Source organism: Drosophila teissieri, chromosome 3R, assembly GCF_016746235.2.
Source record: "Drosophila teissieri strain GT53w chromosome 3R, Prin_Dtei_1.1, whole genome shotgun sequence".
NCBI classification, from domain to species: Eukaryota; Metazoa; Arthropoda; class Insecta; order Diptera; family Drosophilidae; genus Drosophila; species Drosophila teissieri.
The window spans coordinates 20,827,439-20,847,654 of NC_053032.1; the positions used below are offsets into that span (position 1 = coordinate 20,827,439).

General features: G+C 46.3%; 4 protein-coding genes across 12 annotated transcripts; 3 read left to right on the plus strand and 1 right to left on the minus strand.

Moving 5' to 3' along the window:
• The first annotated feature begins 133 nt into the window (after positions 1-133).
• LOC122622434 (RUN and FYVE domain-containing protein 2) lies at positions 134-9,821 on the plus strand. 7 transcript variants are annotated; one of them, XM_043800858.1, is made up of 7 exons: positions 1,009-1,302; positions 1,420-2,246; positions 5,622-6,055; positions 6,114-6,364; positions 6,423-6,825; positions 7,072-7,141; positions 7,195-8,579. In XM_043800858.1, exons 2-7 carry the CDS (start codon positions 1,442-1,444, stop codon positions 7,506-7,508), a joined length of 2,277 nt encoding a protein of 758 aa, XP_043656793.1. In that variant the 5' UTR covers positions 1,009-1,302; positions 1,420-1,441; the 3' UTR covers positions 7,509-8,579. The 7 variants fall into 7 exon arrangements, with proteins under 7 accessions (XP_043656796.1, XP_043656794.1, XP_043656791.1 ...); XM_043800855.1 differs by lacking the exons at positions 7,072-7,141; positions 7,195-8,579 and adding exons at positions 8,617-8,714; positions 8,842-9,821 and having other exon boundaries at positions 1,088-1,302; XM_043800859.1 differs by lacking the exons at positions 1,009-1,302; positions 1,420-2,246; positions 7,072-7,141; positions 7,195-8,579 and adding exons at positions 136-683; positions 8,617-8,714; positions 8,842-9,821.
• Positions 2,954-5,569, minus strand: LOC122622435. Of its 3 annotated transcripts, none has more exons than XM_043800863.1 (5): positions 3,869-5,569; positions 3,452-3,813; positions 3,331-3,397; positions 3,158-3,261; positions 2,954-3,107 (listed from the first exon to the last, which is right to left on the minus strand). In XM_043800863.1, the coding sequence occupies exons 1-5, from the start codon at positions 5,529-5,531 to the stop codon at positions 3,060-3,062; spliced, it is 2,244 nt and encodes a 747-aa protein (XP_043656798.1). In that variant the 5' UTR covers positions 5,532-5,569; the 3' UTR covers positions 2,954-3,059. The 3 variants fall into 3 exon arrangements, 2 of the variants coding, with proteins under 2 accessions (XP_043656798.1, XP_043656797.1); XM_043800862.1 differs by having other exon boundaries at positions 3,331-3,400; XR_006326297.1 differs by having other exon boundaries at positions 3,071-3,107; positions 3,331-3,384.
• Positions 9,822-9,861: 40 nt separating the features above from the next.
• Positions 9,862-10,665, plus strand: LOC122621542 (uridine diphosphate glucose pyrophosphatase NUDT14). Its single transcript, XM_043799439.1, has one exon. The coding sequence runs from the start codon at positions 9,894-9,896 to the stop codon at positions 10,605-10,607; it is 714 nt and encodes a 237-aa protein (XP_043655374.1). The 5' UTR covers positions 9,862-9,893; the 3' UTR covers positions 10,608-10,665.
• Positions 10,666-10,768: 103 nt separating this feature from the next.
• On the plus strand, positions 10,769-11,938 carry LOC122620749 (uridine diphosphate glucose pyrophosphatase NUDT14). Its single transcript, XM_043798356.1, has 2 exons — positions 10,769-11,277; positions 11,452-11,938. The coding sequence occupies exons 1-2, from the start codon at positions 10,874-10,876 to the stop codon at positions 11,684-11,686; spliced, it is 639 nt and encodes a 212-aa protein (XP_043654291.1). The 5' UTR covers positions 10,769-10,873; the 3' UTR covers positions 11,687-11,938.
• Positions 11,939-20,216: the final 8,278 nt, after the last annotated feature.

Sequence of the window (20,216 nt, forward strand, 5' to 3'; positions counted from 1 at the left end):
TTTATAAACAAATTTTTAAATAAACTTTATGAAAGTGCTTGCTTTTTAAATGTGTTTACTAAAGTTCGATAACATAACAAACCCATCGAGCTGCGATAACCTAGGTCTGAGAGCAGGGATAGTTATCGCCCATCCCCAATCGAAATGCAACAGCTGTTTTAATTTTGTATTGACAAACTTTTTTGTTTACTCCGCGTTCAAGTGCAAACAATCCAAACTAGCGGCTGTAATCGCGTCGTTTGGATTGATGTAAACCCGTAGTGTGTGCCGATAATCGCCGCGAAGTAAGTGATTCGCCATGAGCACGGACGATCTGCTGGTGCGCCGCGAAAGGAGCGAAGACTCCCAATCCTCGAGTGCCTCCGTTTCTCTTACGCCCCCCACTGGAGATGCCGCGCCTGCGCCCACCGTCTCCACGTCATCGCTGGACCGCCTGCGGAACACTTTCCGGCGCACGGAGAGCATCTCGTCGCAGATCTTCAGCCACATCTCCACACAGTTCTCAAACGCGGCCGCAGCAGCCGCCTCCTCCGAGGTAATCGATGGCACCACCACGTACCCGTATCCCGACGAGCCCGACAAGCCCGCGCCACCTGTTGTACCTGTTGCACCGGACGCGGTGGCGAGCGCCAGCGCTCCATCACCATCGCCATCGAAACTGAAAGCGAAACGTTTGAAACGCGGTGAGTCCTAACTATAATTCGTTGGATGATAAGCGCCTTTGTTTTCCATTGCGCATTATCAATAATATAAGGATTTTGTGTATAAACAAAAGGTTAAACTACAATTCTTTGAATATTAACGCATTTAAAAACCGTTAAAAAGGAAAATTAGTTATTAATATTATATTAAAATATCTTTTAACAAATATAATATATAATCATATACATATGTATGTACATATATTTCAATTTGGGAAGTCAAAAACCAATTTCTTTAAGAATTGGTTAGCCATTTCTTAGGGTGTGCAAAACTGTCGTCTAAATATTTCGGTATTTATAAAAACAATTAAAATAATATAATTAATTTAATAAAAGTGCATCGGGAAAGTGTCAAAGGTGATTTACACACCACATACAGCATAACCATCGAGAACACCCCCAACAAAAGCTCGCGAGGAGCTTGCGAGCTTGGCGCACTTGACAAATCAATAGGATAAAGAACTTTTTGCCAGTCTTACTCAACGCGTACACAACAGGATAACAGTGCACCCTTAAAGCGGCGAGAATTTTCGGTTATTTGGTTCATTTCAGAAGGAAAAACCTCTTAAAAAGAGGTTTACACAAGGGAAGCTCCTCTAAGGTAATGCAAACAGTTGGTGGAAAGCCGCAGCAAAGGAAACTCCGAACTTATTGAACGGCTAATATCGATATATGTATATATCTGTATTTTTATGGACGCCCACGTACACACACTCAGCCGTATTTGAAGCACCAGCAAAATGCGTGGACTCGTCGAGGATACGAAAAGGACCAAGTTGTCGTCCGCGAACAACAACAACCTTAGCAGCACCAGCAGTCGCATGAAGTCAAGTAGCCTTGCAACAGGACCCAGTGCCAGCGGCAGCAGCTCGAAACCTTTGAGGAGTGCGGTGAAAACGCCAACCACGGGCAGCACGACGTCATTGGCAGCAGGAGCAACGGCGGCCAAGAAGGCGCCTCAAACGGGGCAACAACAAGTTGGCAAGTCCGCAAAGTCCTCGACGGCAGCAACACCAACTGGCACAACAGCAGCAGCAACTGGAGCAACGGCAACAACAAGGGCGCAGGCAGCAGCGGCCAAAAGCCAAAAGGGTCAGAATCCACCCCCACAGCAAGTGCAACCGAAACAGCAGCAGCCGCAACAGACACAGCAGCAACCCCTGGTGTTGCAGCAACAGCAGGCGAGCAACAGCAGCAACACGATTGCCCTGCCAAAAGCCTCGCATGCCAACACCAGCGAGGAGCTGGCCGGCGGTGTCCAGGACACCATTTACCTGTGCAATTTCCGGGTATCCGTCGATGGCGAGTGGCTGTGCCTCAAGGAGCTGCAGGACATCGACGTGGCCGGCGGCACTGGCAGTCAGGCAGCTCAGACCAGTGAAAAACTGGCAGGTGGAAGCAGTTCCCAAACGGGCTTCGGGTCCAACTACAATGTGGGCTCCAGCTCCAGCAAGCGCAACAGCAAACGCTTCTCCGGATTGTCCACCGGCAGTGGTGGTGGTAACGCCGGCGGAGGAGGAGGCGCCTTGGACATCACCGACAATGGTATTATGGCAATTGAAAACCTTATCGGCCGCCGGCTGTGCGACATGGTCCACAGTGGCTCCTCGGCACTCGGCCAGTCCCAGTCGCACTCCCAGTCGCAGCACCAGAGTGTTGGCCTCTTCGCCGAGTGGTCGCATCTCTGTAGGTCGCTTCTTGATGCCTCTGTTGCTCAGCACGCTCCTACTTTGTAGTCTCTCTTCAGTTCTCGTTAGATTGCAAGGGCCACAAAAATCTGAAGAACTTGAAGAGCCAAGTCACCACTTTCTTGAGGCTTGAGACTTCTCTAGGTTATTATTTCTCTTCTTTATTTACAATAATTAACTTAAACACCCAAGCATATCTTTCTTCGTAAGATATTGGCATTGTTTTATGTGTAGTAATTAGCTTTAGTTTTTTGTTCTATAATAGAACACTTCAGATTCTTATCAAGCACGAAAATGTATCAGGTCTTTAAAATGTGTGAATGGCTAGATCTTGGTTCTCGATTATATTGGCCTTTGTAATCTTTCATCTACTTGCATGCCTCTTTGCATTGTTGCACATTTAGTTGCTTGCTCTTAATTAAAAGTTACGAGATTTACTTAGGAAATACTTGAATCGCAGCTTGGATTAGGGATATTAGTGATAGATTTCAATTAGGCAGATAATTCTAATCTCACATATTATTTTACTGAGAAATTCATTTTGGTCAATGACAACGTACAAACTTATTTTAAAAGTTAAAACTCAACGGATTTATTATCTTGTCAAAAAATATACACTTAAAAAGTAGATTGTCAAACAACAAAACAGCTTAAAATATCGCCAACTAGTCTAGCTATCGTCAAAAGTCGTTTCCCAGCTGGGAGAATTCTTTAAAGACTGAAAAACGAATAAGATCAATATTTTTATATTTTCTAAATCCAACTTACCTCTGAACCGCCCATTAGTCGATGGGAAGAGGAATCTGGTTTGTCTTCAGACTTTTTCCTGTGCAGTAGAGGATCATCGGATGTATCTTCCTTTTTCGGCGTTGCTTTAAAAATGTTAATATCAACAGATAAAGGAAATTTATCAATTGGTCAATTTCTAGTCATGGGCTTACCTATCCTCACTTGTTTGGGCGATCGCCTTTCTGGGGATGACTGCTTCTTGTCTTCTGAGGATTTGGTCTGCTGGTGACTCTGGGTTCAGGATTTCAAAAGCAGGCGGATCTGATAACTTACCTCCTTTTTTCGTCCAGTCTCAAAGTCCTTGTGCTTCTTCCGCCTGGCTTCTTCCCGGGTATACCTTTGGCGCCTATTCTCTCTAGTGTCCAGTTCGCTATCCGACGAGGGAATGACGGATAGGGTCGACTTTAAAGCGGGCTTACTGACGTCCCTGTAGGGAGCTCGGCTAGGAGACGAGTCATCGGAAAGAAGTTTGAAGGCAGTCCCCTGCTTTCCCATCTGATCCCGACTCTTGTCTGGGGCGTAGTAGTCTCCACCTTTCGCTCGCGAGAACTTCATGGGCATGCACTTTCTATTGAACTGACAGCCCAGCGACGAGGTTGAGGTGAAGGTATCTAGCTCGGGATTATTCGGATAACCTGTAAACACCAGAGGGGTTAGACAGTGATTGAGTTGCCGAAAATGTTGACTTACGATTTCCCTGCACCGATCTTTGTGAGGTGGACCGACCAGAACCCGAGTAGTAGTACCGGCGAGTACCATCCGTATCTTCTTTTTTATTATCTTCTTTTTTTTCTTTTTCCTTTTCTGGCTCTTTGGCCTTCGGCGGCTCCTTCTCTTTTTTGGGTTTCTCTTTCGGCGGAGGAGCCTCTGCATCCGCTGGGCCAACCCTCTTTTTCCTGCCCCTTCGCATGCAACAGCAGATGATGAGCAGAATGAGGAGCAGGAGCAGGGTCAGAAAGGCGGCAATGCACCAAATCAATGTCTCATCGTTGTCGCACTCGCGGCACTCCTCCACATCCTCCTGCCGGTTCTGCACCTTCTCCAATCCGGTTAGCCATTCGTCTTGGTGCTCCGGCTCCTGCTCCTGCTCTGGTTCCGAAGTCTCCTGCCAGTGAATGGCAGAGCGACTAATCTTGCGGGAGTCCTCTTTGGGAGAGAAGGGAGGTCTCTGCGCGTCATTCTCATTGGGTGGTGCCCGGGATTCCTCCTCAGGATTCTTCTCTTTCGACAGCCTCTCCTGGATCTGCAGAATCCTGCCGAGACCCGGGTAGAATACATCATCCCCATAGTGAATTTCTAGATTTTCCTTTATCCAGGCGAGCAACTGACGATTGTAATTGGCCTGGCTGATGCCCTGAAACCGATGACAGCTGGTTAGGGTTTGGAAGAACTTCACCAGGACGCATTCTGATCTTGGAGAACGAAGATTGTAGATGCGTCGCTTCCGAAACGGCAGATATATGTTGCTTAGGTAGCCATTCTCATCCAGAGTCTCCAGTCGGGGCAGAGTCACAATCATGTTGCCTTGATCCGGCTCTTGGGAGATGCAAGTTTGATCTAGTGAAGCACAGCTGGAGGCATCCTCCTGGGAATGGCAGCTCTTGGGCAGCTTGACGGGTTCGATCTTTCCCAACTGGAACTGGGACATTATATCCTTGTGCGGCGTTCTCCAGCCATTTCCATTCGTATTGAGTGTCGTTTTGCACTGTTGATAAATGTTCACCAAGCGCTCCACGGTGTTCAGCTTGATGCGTCCGGCATAGAAGGATAACTGGGCCATGGGCAACAGATAATAGCGAAGGTAGCCACCGAGGGCGTCGTAGAATGCTCTCTGAAGGATGAGTCGCGTGTCCTCGTCTGACATCCGCTTCACGATCTGGTTAACAGTATTGAAGTACCGGAGTAGCATGTAAACAATGCTGTCGGTGAGCATGGATGACGGAAAGGATTTGGGCACCAGCAGCTCGAAGTCTTTGCGGGCGGATATAAGAGCAATGTCCTCCGCGGAAAAGCAATTTTTGCGATAGTTGCCAAACAGATTTGTGCCCAGGAATGAGTCCGAATCTGGTGCACTTCTCGTCGCCTTTTGCAGGTCCCTGGGCACATCCTTAAACCATTCCAGCTCCTGGTAGCTCCTTGGCGGGGAATATGGAGGATTCGTCATCTGGTCATCGACCCTCTCGATAAGGCCATTGCGGTAATCCCGCAGCTCCGAGCTGAGCATGGATTGCAGGGTCAGTTCGTTCTGAAAATCGTTGGTTGGCACCTCCAAAGTAGCCAGGTCGATGCTGTATATGGGACAACCACCGGGTGCCAGAAAGAAAAGCAGCCAGGAGAGCACATACAATTTCATTACTCAGTTACTCAGTTGTCAGTTGTTTTGAAGCAAAGTTCTGCGCCAGCCAAGTCTTTAATCTGGGAACCATCGTTCCTCCATTTGCAGCCCGGGACACGGCGGAAATTGAGCGCAGCAATCTGGTGAACATCTGCAAGTTGGTGGTCAAGGAGCTGTTGGAGCAGTCGCTGCGATATGGTCGCATGCTGGACTCGGATCACCTGCCGCTGCAGCATTTCTTCATCGTCATCGAGCACGTCCTGGGGCACGGACTGCGGCCCAAGAAGGGTCTGCTGGGACCGCGAAAGGAACTCTGGGACCTGCTGCAGAGCGTCGAGCACTACTGTCCGGAGGCGCAGGATATTACGGCGAGTGTAAGGGACCTGCCCACCGTCCGTACCCACATCGGCCGGGCTCGAGCCTGGCTGAGGATCGCTTTGATGCAAAAGAAGCTATCGGATTACCTGCAGGCGCTCATCGAGCACCGGGAGGACTCACTCTTCGACTACTATGAGCCACATGCTCTGATGATGAGCGATGAGGTTAGCTTGCGCGCCATCTGCTGAAGGATTCCTTTTAACCCATCTCTTCCTGCTCCAGATCGTTGTGATAATGGGCATTCTGGTGGGCTTGAACGTAATCGATTGCAATCTGTGCGTCAAGGAGGAGGACCTGGACTCACAGCAGGGCGTCATCGACTTCTCGTTGTACCTGCGTTCCAGTTCCCGCAACGCCGATGCCGCTCCAGAAGACAGTGCTCCGCCTGCCCTGCTGGATGCCACTGGGCAGGGCAACATGATTGCGGTGCTGGATCAGAAGAACTACATTGAGGAGCTCAACAGGCACCTGAAGTGGGTTTCGGCTGTTGTAATGTAGTGCCCCCCAGCTAAGTTATTACTCATTTTTCAGCGCCACTGTGGGCAATCTTCAGGCCAAAGTTGAGTCCCTTACGACCACAAATGCGCTGATGAAAGAGGATTTGGCAATCGCTCGGAATAGCCTGCTGGCTCTTCAGGCCGAGAACCAGGCCATGCGACAGTCCACTCCGGCAGCGGACAACAATTCAACTGGTTCGGGTGGCTCCTCCGACAAGGACAAGGAGAAGGCGTCCGAGGAGCTGGTTGAGGAGCGTCGCAAGAACGGCGAGTTGGAGAAGGAGCTCAAGTTGCAGGTGTCCCTTAAGGCGGAATCGGACATGGCCATGAAACTGCTGGAGAAGGACATTCACGAAAAGCAGGACACGATAGTCTCCCTGCGCCGCCAATTGGACGATATCAAGCAGATCAACCTGGAGATGTACCGAAAACTGCAGGTTAGTATTCATCACCATCATGATGGGTCAGTTTGGTTGATTGCTTGCGATGCCAAAATGACTCATTCAAACATTCATTACACTGCCCACAACTCATCTGCCCACATTCATTCGCTCCATCTGGTTCGTAGCTTTGGCATCATTTCACTTTCGTTGTAAGCTTTGGTTTATAATTTAATCATTAGCTCCAAGTAAATCGGTTTAAGCCTGCAAGTCAAAAAGTAATCCCGTCTAAAATTTAACCAGGAATGTGAAGATGAACTCACACAGAAGGGCGAGATGGTCTCGCGCCTGCAAACGAAAGCCTCACAAATTGGTAACATTTTACAATCGCTAGAAAAGAAATACGAATCGAAGCTCATCGACCAGCAACACCATGGACCGGGATCGGGATCGGGATCGGGATCGGGATCTGGAGCTGGGAACGGAGCCATTGGCGGAGATCGATCTCCAAACACGCGGCGACAGCAGAATCTGGAAAAGTTCGAGGCGCTCACCAAGAAGCACAAACAGGACGCTGGCCCGCCCATGAAGCGTATGCATCTCAAGATGGACGCCTTTCCGCCCTTCGATCCGAGCAAGTACCGCAAGTCACCGCGCCAGTCGGATCCCCCCAATCCGGAGGTGCTGCCGGAGAGCAAGGATGCCAAGACGCCCACGTCCGCCAAGTCCCTGAACGATGAGCTCGCCGAGGCGGCGGCTGTGGTGACCCAGCACTTCGGAGTGGATGCATCCCAAAGCGACTATGTCCTGTGCCGCGAGCAGACCGCCGATGGAGAAACTTAAACAGCAGCTAATTATAGAATAGGATCCTCTGTTTATAGGGCCAGTTTCGGTTTTCACAGAATGAGTTATACATAAATGTATTAATTAACTTATATGTTTTTTGAATGGAAACCTAATTTACTTTCAATGGAAACTATAACTAGTTTAATGTATTTACTGAATGTATTTAGTGCCTGACTGCATTTATACCTAAGGATTAATTCTATTTATAAACTATTATTTGGCTTTCTGAAGAGTCCTTCATGAAGTAATTGCCTACAAATGTTAAATTGTAGTAGATCCAAAGATCGGCATATTAAAACATAACATGTGAAAATCGGAACAGGCCTGCTTTGCTCCCAACATTCCAAGGACCTGGATAGCCACTCAAAGTCCGGATCCAGGTGCCGCACGGAACTCAAAGTGAAACTGCTTACCAAGACTCTCGATTGGGAAGTCAACAACTAAATATGAACCCTATAGCCAGTGTGTACCATATAGGATGCCTTTACCCCGCAGACCAGATCCCTTTAAAGGAAAGAATACCAGAATTGTTAAAGGTTTTGAATTACTAATGTATGCAACCTGTTAGCTAAATTATCTTCCCAGTGCCCCCGTAAGCAAAGATTAAATACGATTATATGTACTGTAACGACGTATGTATGTATATATGTATAGTGTGATTAAGAGGCTTCAGATGTTTATTATACATATGTATGTACGTATGGATCCCCACGCAACCGCTTATATTGTAATTATACACTCAGTCTAGTCAAATACAAATACTGTAATTATATACTATGAATAAATATTGAGACTATATGAATCTACAAGTCCATGCAATGTACTATACGCGTTGGAACTTCTGCATATATTCTAATCCACGTACTCCTCCAAATCGAACCCAGAGAAATAAAACTTATCCGAACCTCAAGTCTTTCATTTTTCACCATACTAACATCGAGCTTAAGTTAAACGACGAGAGATTAGAACGTTGGTACATCCGCTTATTTTCTTCGTTGGCAGGACTGCAAGGCGTCCTTAACGCACAAAACGGAGCTGATGACCAAGTTGGAGGTCCAAAAGGAGGACATGGCCAGCACCATCGATCAGCTGGAGAAAAAGTAAGATCGCGGGGGAGTAGGGATATGAAACCACTGATCGGGAACTCATTTGGTAGCTTCTTGATCAAGATGTTTCTCTCCAACTATTCGGAAATCCTCATTAAACCTGGTTTTACCCCCTCTGCAGGTGGAGTAACGACAAGAGCAACCTGGGGGAGATTCTCAAGACCACGTCGCAAACACTGACCACCCAGGTGAGCGCCAGTGAGGAGCGGGCTGCCCGGGCGGAGGCCGAGTCAAGGATCGAGCGCGAGTGGCGGATTTCGCTGCAGGAGAAGGAGCTGAAGCTGAAGGAGAAAATATCCAATCTGCAGGCCTGTCTCAAGGAGCTGGCCGAGGAGAAGGAGAGGAACGGCAAGCTGAAGGCTGATCTGGACAAGGTGCGAACGCAATGGTCAGAGGCACAAACTACGCTGGAGGAGCTCGGCATTCAGCTGAGCGTGAGCAAGCTGAAGGTGTCGGAGATGCAGGATCAGGAGCGTCGCCAGCGGCAGCTACTCTCCGGCTCCGCCCAATCGCTGCAAGCCACGCTGGAGGCGGTTGGAAGTCCAGGGATCTGGGCACCGGACTCCATTGCCACCCACTGCACCGCCTGCGAGCGGGAGTTCAATCTCACGCGGCGGAAGCATCACTGCCGCAGCTGCGGGGAGATCTTCTGCAAGGCCTGCTCGGAGCACACGCTGCCCCTCCTCAATGCCCAGGGTCAGCCGGGGAAACCAGTACGTGTGTGCGATAACTGCTACGCCGCCAAATGATAATCTATGGTGCATGCTGGACATGGTTATTTGTTCGACCGGCAATTGTTGGGGCGGGCGTGATTTTAAGAGAGCTCTAGAAATTATGTTTATAAGTACACTTCCTGTTCCATTAAATGGTAATATTGTGCTCGTATCTTATGTGAAATAATAAGAGATTTAAAATTTACCTAAATGTTATTGCATTAATATTGATGTCAACCGCACCCTTAAACAATCGCAGGCATTGACCATTCGACCTTATGATTAATACCCTTTTGGGGATGTATATGATAGTACATTTATGGAGTTGTGTAATCAAATTATAAAGATTGTGTTACAAAACTTATTAAAATAAACAAACGAAGACGAAAAAGCCGCTGTCGTTGGAAAATCATTCAGAACTAATTATAAAGTTTCGAAATGCTTTTCAAAAACACAAAACATGTTAAAACTACTGGTCAACCTGGGTCGCTACTGCTGCTCGTCAGCCAAATCGGGTTTCAAGATGCAGCCAAGTTGCATTTCAAGGATTTGGTTTGGTCCGATGCCCAAGGACTCGAGTTGGATAAAACCAGGTCGTCTTCACTTCATCGAAAACGATGTGGAGAAACAAGTGGACATTATAAAAACCATAGATGGCGTGGTGGTGATACTATACAACAAATCCCGGGAAAAATTGATCTTCGTGCGTCAGTTCAGGGGAGCGGTTTACCAGGGAATACATTCAGCTGGATCATCCGACATGTCCAAAGGAGAAGCTGATCTGGACAAGTTTCCACCCGAACTAGGAGTTACTTTGGAACTCTGCGGCGGCGCCGTGGACAAGGACAAAAGCATTGTGGAGATCGCCAAGGAGGAGGTCCTTGAAGAATGCGGTTACGAGGTGCCCACCGAATCCCTGCAACATGTCTACGACTATAGATCGGGAATTGGTACCTCCAGTAGTGCCATGACATTGTTCTACTGCGAGGTGTGTGATGCCCAAAAGGTCTCGCAAGGCGGAGGCGTTGAATCGGAGGAAATCCAGGTGCTGGAAATGTCCTTGGAGGAGACGAGGAAACTGGTGCAAACTGGGGCCGTAACTAATGGTGGACCCTCCTGCTTGCTGGGACTGCTATGGTTCTTTCTGCACAAGGCACCCAAAGCTTCTACATAGTAGTATAAAATACTTAAAATAAACTGCGCGTAATTTATTATTAAATTTTATTAAAATATATTCATTAGTTTATTTTGTTCTGTTATAACGAACTTTTCGAATTCGAATAGTATGACCATCCGCTGCCTGGCCTTAAACGTCAGAAAAGCTCCCCAAAGCAAAAGCTGCCATCTGATTGTGGCTCCCCATCGCCGGTTGGAGCTTTCCCAGTCAGCTGTTGGTAGTGCCACTGCCGTGTTTTCGTGCCCCAGGTTCACATATTCAGCATGGAGAACGTTTCCAAGATCTGGCTGGGTCCCCTGCCCCAGGACTCGCCCTACGTGAAGCCCTTCCGGCTGTACTACGTCCAGAATGGCGTGGAGAAGAACTGGGACCTGCTGAAGGTCCACGATAGTGTGGCTATCATCTTGTACAACACGTTTCGCCAGAAACTGGTCTTGGTTCGCCAGTTCCGACCCGCCGTCTATCACGGCATCATCTCCAGCGCCAAGGGCACCTTCGACGAGGTGGACCTCAAGGAGTTTCCGCCCGCCATCGGCGTCACTTTGGAACTCTGCGCCGGCATCGTGGACAAAAACAAGAGCTGGGTGGAAATCGCTCGGGAGGAAGTGGTCGAGGAGTGTGGCTACGATGTCCCAGTGGAACGGATCGAGGAAGTCATGGTCTACCGGTAAATATAAATAGATGTAGATACATAGTTAAGTAAATATTTTTATATTTTTGGTTATCCTTATATTGTTTTTCAATCTACTAACACTAAACCCTTGCAGAATTCAAACCATCATAATTGATTTTTCCAAATTCTTAACAAACAAATGAGTTTAATTCGAATATTCCCTTGCAGATCTGGAGTTGGTTCATCGGGTGCCAAGCAAACCATGTATTACTGCGAGGTGACCGATGCGGACAAGGCCACCGGTGGCGGCGGCGTCGACGACGAGATTATCGAGGTGGTGGAGCTGTCCCTGGAGGAGGCGAAGCGAATGATCCAGCAGGGAGCCGTGAACAACAGTCCGCCCAGCTGCCTGATGGGTCTAATGTGGTTCTTCGCCAATCGGGCACCCTGTGCGAAGGCCTAGGGGCGAACGTTGGTGTTGATTCAACCAGATAAGCGGCGGCCGTGATAAGATGATAAGATGCGTCCGCATCCGCAGCGTTGCCTTATACACTTCTGTTAGTCAACACAACCATTCGAATGCTTTCCAACCGAGCGCACTGTGAGTGCGCCTAGCGCATACGATAATACTGAAATTCCCGTGCCTGTCGAGGCTTACCTTATGATATGTACCGTGTAATATGTAATAAACCCTGGCCAGCTGTCCGCTCATGAATTCGGTCAAGACGTCTCCCACTTCCCACTTCCATCGCAGCGTCGAGTTCCACTCCCACCGCGGCAGCCAAGTGCATAAATCGCCTATAAATCAAAATGCCGCAAGACGCTGCTGCTGCAGAAGCTCCAAACGGGTTCCGCTTTTCTCTTCGATCCCATCCGATCCGATGCGATGCGGTGCGATGGGATGGGATGGGACCTGGTACGGTGGACCTATACACATACCCATCTCATCCTATCCCAATTCCAACCGAAGCGAAGCGAAGCTGTGTGCCGTTTTTGGGCCCCTGTCGGGCAGCGTGTTGCTGGGATCGGGTTACTTATTTATACACGGCCAGGGACTTTAGCTTCCATGAACGCTCCTGGTACTCCTGATCGCAGAGAAAGAAATATCACTTCGCTGGCGAATCATCCTTATATCCATACAGTCATATTTATTTTCAATTCTCGACTAAAATATGCATTTAATAGTTTAATTTGATTTGCATATTTCTTATGCCTTATATTTTAAGCAGTAGAATTCATTTGAATAATTGCATGATGCAATGAATCATCACCTATTAAGATGATATATTATTATTATTTATATATATCCTCCAGTGGGTTTGATATTAATAATATCTTTTTAGTACATCACGCATATAAAAGTCTCTTGGTAAACAATACTTTTGTATTTTCATTTATCACGCAATTATTTTCCGTGCACCAGCATCTATCCATCCTCTAGCCTCGGACCCATCCTCCATTTCCATCCATCCCGGTTCAGCGGTCATGGCGAGTGGCGGCGTGGAAATTTATTTACCCCAGAGCCATGATTTGGCAATATTTCAACATTGTAATAGAATTTCTTTCAGCCTATTCAGACTTGACTTCCTTTTCGGCGGATCCCCCCTGTCCCCGTTGCTGCCCCTTTACCAGATTCCCCCACTCCAGCTTCAAGTTCAGCTCCCAAATCCCAAATCCCCTCCTGCATCCTTCGCATGTGCGTGCATTCGATTTGCCGCTGATAATCAAGGCCGGTTCTTTGTTGTTGTCTGCTGTTCGCTTGCGTGTTAACCTCATGTAAATTATGGACCCGAGGCGGAGGAGCCGTCGGCAGCAGAGTCAACAAAAATGCGAGTGTTGAAATTATATTTAATTTGCATATGTTGGCGGACGACCGGACCCCAGGGTCCAGGAGGCCCCTCAGCGAATCGAGGATGCAAATGAGTTGAGGGAGTTCCACGTGGATCAGGTGTAATGTCGACAACAGGGATTTGTCACGGCACCAGTGGCTCTCAAACTGTGGCCACAGTGGTTTTATGTAGGTTGAAGTACTGAAAGTTGTTGCCAACTTAAATTAAGAGTAATTAATTCATATGTTTATGAGCATCAAAACTGGACTTGAAGGGGACTCATAATCTATACCTAGGCTATGTAAAACCATTGATTGATTTAAAGTGTGCATTTCAGTTCCCTTGAAACCTCCAATGAATGAAAGCGCGTTTCTTTTGCGTTAATTTAATGGCCGTTGCGTATTCCAGAGCGATTTCTTTTGATTTGTCTGGCGACAGTTTCGCGGCTGCAGCCTATTACTGCTGCAGATGCTGCTGCAGTTGCAGTTGCAGTTGCAGTTGCTTCCTCATCGCACTGAAACCCATCTGTCGCATGTCACCTGCTCCCGTTTGAAGTGGTCGCCGTTGCTCCCCAAGGTGCAAATCGAAGTCATCGCAGAAACTGATTGCCTTAACACTCAGAAAAAAACGTGACTGCATTCAGAAAAATCTGAAAAAATATCTAAGCAAGAGAACATAGTATACTTTACTTAAATTATACCATACAGTGATTTCTTTTTCATATAAATGCCACCCCGTTGTGATGCAAACACTTTGTAGTTATTTTCCGTGTGGCTTTACCTTTTGGCTTTGCTCAGTTGCGCAAGTCCAATTGTACAGAATTGCAATTATTTCATAATCACGTCCCAATTTATGTGCTGCCGTAGCAGCGCGGCGATAGGCCAGAGATTGCCATTTCGAATCAAAGCGTCTTTCTATTCCTGCGCACCCAACTGACCTCCAGTGGCTAAGGCAATAGCCATGGAGCTGTGGAGCTGTGGAGCTCTGGCCCCTGAGAATCCAATCCCAATCGCAAAATGGCGTCCGCACACGAACGGGAGTGAAAAGTTCCAGGCGGGGATCGGCGGATCGGCGGATTGGGGGATGGTCGAGAGCTTCAGTTCTGGGATGGGAAGACGGAAGATCAAGAAATCGCGATCATGGCTCGGTTTCCAGTGCGCATGCGAAAATTAAGTGCAGCCAGCAACAATCATAACAACAACAGCAAAATTACCTGTAAAACAGTTATGGTTTTTGTTGTTGCTGCTGCCGCTGCCGCTGCTGCTGCTGCTGTGGAGCAATAATGAAATTTTTTATCGGATTTGATTATAAGTTGCCCAGCTACATCCCGGCCACCCCGCCGTTGTAATCTGCCAATAAGAAGAAAAGTAAGCGAGGTAAGTACACTGGAAATTAAAGTTCCAAAATATTCTTCATACTATACACAAAATAGCTTTAAGTGATCTCATGATACTATTGCAAATACTCCATGTTTTATCAACTTAATGTTCCTATTTGGATATGCTCTTCTAGGCAAGTGAATAATATTTTCTCTCACTGCACCGTACTGGTAGCTGCCTAGCAGGGAATGGGATTGGGTTGGCCATTCGCGGGGGATTCAGGGGGAAACTATGTAGCCGCCGCTCATTGATTCCGCCTGCCGTCCATTGGCCGTTGTCCGTCGTGATGCACTTTAATGAAATGAAATCTTATACTATCATGAGGCGCATGAACTGTAAAGCCGAAGCTGCAGCTGAAGCTGAAGCTGAATCTGTGGCCAAAGCCAAAACCAAAGACTCCGAACTGCAGTCCGCAGTCCGCAGCGTTGCCCACTCAAAATGTATAATTATCTGGCGGTTTTATCCGTTTGCCAATATTAAATTTCTCATCACGCCCAGAGAGAGGAAAATGCAGTTGCAGTGGCGGCTGCTCCCGAAGCTGCTGCTGCTGCTTCACCTGGGTTGGTTCTTGGAGCGGAGCTTACAGGTGGGAAGAGGAGCAGGCGGCATCGGCGGAGCTGTCGAGGAGCCGGAGGAGGGAATGTCCCGCTTCATGGGCACGGGCGCCGTCAAACAATTAATAAAAGGCCAAATGTCTGCAATGAAATTTATGCGGCTGCCTTTGCCATCGAGTTATATATAGGCTTCGGATTTCGGCCTGAAGTTTTGCTTTTCCGCTCCTGACGCGGCAGTTGGCGAAAAGGAAAAGGCTCCATTGGCGGCTTTACCGTTGCACTGGTCCATGGACTTTCTAAAATCGATGCCACTAACTTCGGGGTCGAGGGCTTCTTGGGGCGTTGTTCCTGCACCTTGCGGCGACCAGAGACGCCGAGATCCGGAGATATGTGCTCCGCAAGGTGCGGCATCCGACAGATTGGGCACAAGAACTGCCATAAATGTGTGTCAAGTGGCTGCACAATGCCTGAAAACAAAACAACTGGCGAACATAATTATGGTTATTAGCAGCGAATCAGTTTAGAATTTATAATTAATGAAGCTTGGGTTGCACAGCAGTGGAAATAGTAAGTTCGTGTTTTAAGTCATTTGATTGCGCCATGAACTGCGAAATTAGCTCAGTGCTATAAAAAATATATGAGCAATAATTAAATCGGTTGTTTGTCTGCGTAGTAAACTTTTGAACTACATTAACTATGTATCTAATTTTATTAATTTTTGTCAGATGTATTTTTCCCACAAGAGCAGCCTTAACATCAATAGTCATTCCATTAACCTTCAAATATTGATCCATTTCCCAGCCTCACTGAAAAATTCGGCACTGTCGTTGGCACTTTGCACGTGTCGCCATTTTAATTGCCTGCAAAGTGCGAAGAAATATTTTTGGCCAAATGCGTATAATTGAAATTAAGTCATAAATGGTCAAAAATGCCGACCGAGCACGGCTCATTGGACATGGCTAGCAAATACTAATGAAGCCGGGCCAAGTCGGGCCAGATGGCGAAAAAATTTCACACTCTTTGCCTTGATTTATGACACTCCGACAAAGCACATAACACACCACGGACAACCTCCGTGCAAGGAAACCCGTCGTCCAGTGGCTCCCAAACCGCTGCACCTGACCAACTGATTGATTTGCAGGCCTTTTGCACTCGAAGCCAGCTTTAATTGCGCGCACTTTTTGGCCTCCTCAAGTCGAATTCTCTTTTTCTCGATCCATGTTTCTCGGCTTCTCTGTTTCTCTAATGGTTTCTCTTGGCCTGCTCTTAAATGGGTTACCTCTTTTACCTTCGAAACTCTCTTAGCCACTCGTTAGACCCGACTTAGATGTGTGCTCCGCCCCCTTTAAGCGGAATTCGAGAAACCACAAACCGCGAAATATCCACACAGAAAGTGCCAAAATGGGGCGATTCGAATTTACTTTGCTTTAATTAGTTGTTTTAGTTAAACTGGCTGCCATGCAAGTGACTCATCTTGTGCTTTCTGTGGGGTCCAAAATGGGAAGTAAATTCACAAGGACTAGGACTTAATCAACAATGATTATTCAGACATTTCTGCCGTTTTTACCATTTAGGCCTATTATATTTAGTGTTTACGTTTTCTTGTTTATATCAAGTAATCAAAACTAAAAATGGAGGAATTTTTAATACATTAGTATCTTGTAAAAGATGTAGATTTATTTCATACGGATATACGATTATTTTCATTCCTCTTTCGAAAGATATATCTACATAGAGATTTAACTGATAAACAAACCCTGCTTTTTGGTCGAATTTTGTTCGAATAAGTCACGTGAGCATTTAAAGGGTTAACAAGAAGGAGCGACCACACAATTAAAAATCATTTGCATATCAAACAATAAAACAAGCAATCCAGCGAGAAGCCCACCACATACAGATACAGATACAGATACATCGATGACTAAGGATGCCTGCGCTGGGAAGTCGGCGAGGGAAAAGTGAAACTTGGCCTGATCTGGCTGATAAGCTGGAGGGAAGGCCGCCTGCACGGACACACACTGAAGTAATGGCGCATTAAAAGTCAAAGTCAAAATCAACAAAGCACCGAGATGGCCTAAACAAGATCCTGATAAGGAACCAATACCAATCATGATGATGGGAAGATGCGGTCTGCGGTTCGGGGATTAGGGGATTCGGGCAGCGTTTCGGGCAGCTGCCACCGGCGTCGTACGGCGATCCGGTGATTCGGCGATTTCGACGACAACGTTGACCGCAACAACTTTGTTGCCGCTCGCCAGTTGTTGAACTTAACGCGAAATCTCTCTGTCTGGCCCAGTGGCTGGGAAATTAACTACAGTGAAGCCTTTTGTGGACCACAACCAACCAAGCTTAAATATATGAAGCGGAAGTCAGATATGTATTAATTATGCCAGACCTCCAGAATATCATATTTTAACATATAGAACGGTTTGCAATGTTCAACTTACCTTGGTTCCACTGTCTATGAAAATCAGAAAAATAAGAGAATATCTTCTAAACGGCAGCACAGTTCGACTGGCAAGAAGTCTTAAGTCTGTAAACGTCGGAGACTTCGTATGCAGTTTGAAGGAGTCGAGTTGATCTGAGGTGAGCTGAGCTGAACGGACAGCGATCGTTGTTTCTGGTCGGTTTGGCTGGGTTATCTGATTTTAATTAAACGGCATCGCATAATAAATTATCTTCATTAGGGTTGAATCGCTGGGATGGGAGCTCGATTCCGGTGCCGAAACGAAATCAAACAGAATCGAGTTGGAGTATGGAGTATGGAGTCTGGAGCCTGACGAAATATTCCAGCGATCCACTGGCCGAGCAACCCCTTACTTCAATGCTCCTGGCCGCCCGGGAATCTCCTCCAAAACCCCATTCCAATGTGGCCATAAATCAAAACAAGCCCATCCACTGATGCAGTGCGTGTGTGTTCCACTCCTAGTCGCTCCCCTTCGGCCATCGATCCGCCATGGACTCATGTTCATTAATGAAAAACCGGACCAACTGTCAAACAGAATCTGCAAATCATTCGACGCGACGGCTGTGCGCCGTTGACAGTTGGAAAAGCGCTGCCGCTGAGTCCGGGAAAAATCAACACATGCTTAGATAATAAAAAAAAATGGTAAAATAAAAAAACCTGAAGTAAAAAGTGAACTCGATTGCGTGGCTAATTGGTATCAGTCGAAGATCGAATGTGCTTTCGCTTAAAGATCTTAATAAACTCAATCAGGCTATGGCAATATTTAATATATAGTAATATATCACGAAAGATATGCGATATTCCAAATAACTTGAATATATTTTGTGTAGAAATAATGTAGTAAAAGTTCACTATAATGAAAAGCTTGGTTCTTATCGCAGATTTCTAGTGTTATTATAAAGTGGAATAATTTGTACAAATCATGTTTTGACAACAGCTCTCTGAATAGTCACGTCAAATGAGTGGTTAACAGCCGTAATCCTCTAGATCGGATATCTTTCCGTGAAACAGTGCCTGCGATCCGGGCGAGCTGATCTAACCCGGCGATGAGAGTATCTGAGGGTATGTGGAATCAATCGGGAGAAGATTTAACTGGAAGTGGAGCAGAAACCGGTTGCACATGGTCAACTGATTGACGAGTTGCGTACCTCAAATGTGCAGCTAACACGCACACAGGTGCGTGCCCCTCGAGGAGCAACCATGTGTGTGGATGTGTGGGTATTTTATTTATTTTTTTTTCAGCTTTTTGTTTATCTCTTTGGCATCATCAATAATGCCAGCCAAAGGAAGAGCATGTACATGTCCGTGTAGCGCTTAATGATCTTGAAATCGAAGTTGCATTAGCATTGAATGTGCGCATGCGCAGCAGTCGCAAAATGTTTCAATTATTTGTGGGCATTCGAGAGATAAAGCAGCAACAACAAATTATGAATAATCGAGCTCATTAATCAAGTGTTAATCTTCATGCATGGGCCGCATTACTGGCCGAACATCAGAAATAATGGGAGATACAAGACCAATATCGAACCCAAAACAGCCGCCAGCCTCCAGCCTCCAAGAGCCGAAATCTCTAATTTATTGCCTTCCTAGCATTTGGCTAATGAAGACATAAAAACCGCAATCAAATTAAATATTTTTCTTCATGGGAACAAAATGTAAACGGACCGCATTACTCATCCAACATCTTAGTTGTATGTTAGTTAGGAATTGTTTTGGGACCTCATATAACCTTGTCTGGCCACCAAGTGGAACTAAACTGCTTGGCGCCCTTTAAACCCTTTGTCTCACACCGAATCGAAACAGAATTGAATCTCCACTCGATTCCATCTAGAAGTTCAATGATTTTCTAGACCTTATTCCAATTTGTGCTCGAATTTTAATTAAGATTTTATAATACAACTTTATGCCCCTTTGCAAGGCGTGAAAATGTAATTTTTGGATTAGGGATTCCACAGAGTAGAAGTAGAAAAGAATTTTTGAATTCGTTACTAAAAAGATTTCCTTTCCCTAACTTTGTTTAAGTTAGTTATTCAACGGGGAAGTTATGCATTCACTTCCTAAAAGAAGTGAGTTTTTAATGACTTTCATACAAAATTGGATCGATTTGCGAAACTTTCCAAAGACTCGTATACTGTTATTAGTGTGTAAAGAAAACGACGCCTCTCATTAGTTTTTTTTTAATCCAAAACTCAATATCTGTGACCCGAATTTCGCAGCTTAAAAACCGGAATTAAGTTCCAATCAAATGCAAATGCTCTGAGCAAAATGTGAACAACAAGCCCAGACAGCAGGAAAAATCTCGAAAATTGCAGAGCCAAAGCCAACCTGGCCACGCCCCCCTAAAGCCGAGCTTCCTCATTTCACATAAGTCAAACAAAATGCGCCCTTTTGCTCGGCGACTTCGCCTCCAGATTATGGCTCCCCTTATTAAGGCCGCATAAACCCAAATTAAATTGTCGAATTAAGGCAACATTTAACGGCGGAGCACGGAGCACGGAGCACAGCGACGGTGGCGCAAAAGGAAACAAGTTATAAATTTAAATTAAAACATATACAATAAAATGTAAATCTCGCGAAAATAATAAACGTCTGCGCTGCGCGACTCTAAATGATGTAAAGCCCGCACATTTATAAGACGTTGGCTAAATGTACGTAAAATGCGTTGTGGATCAACATGGCCACAATTTGCCGCTCTTGTTGTTGCCACAAATTATATGGCTTGGCCGAAACTGGCGAATTATGTACGGGGCTCGTGTACAGTGAA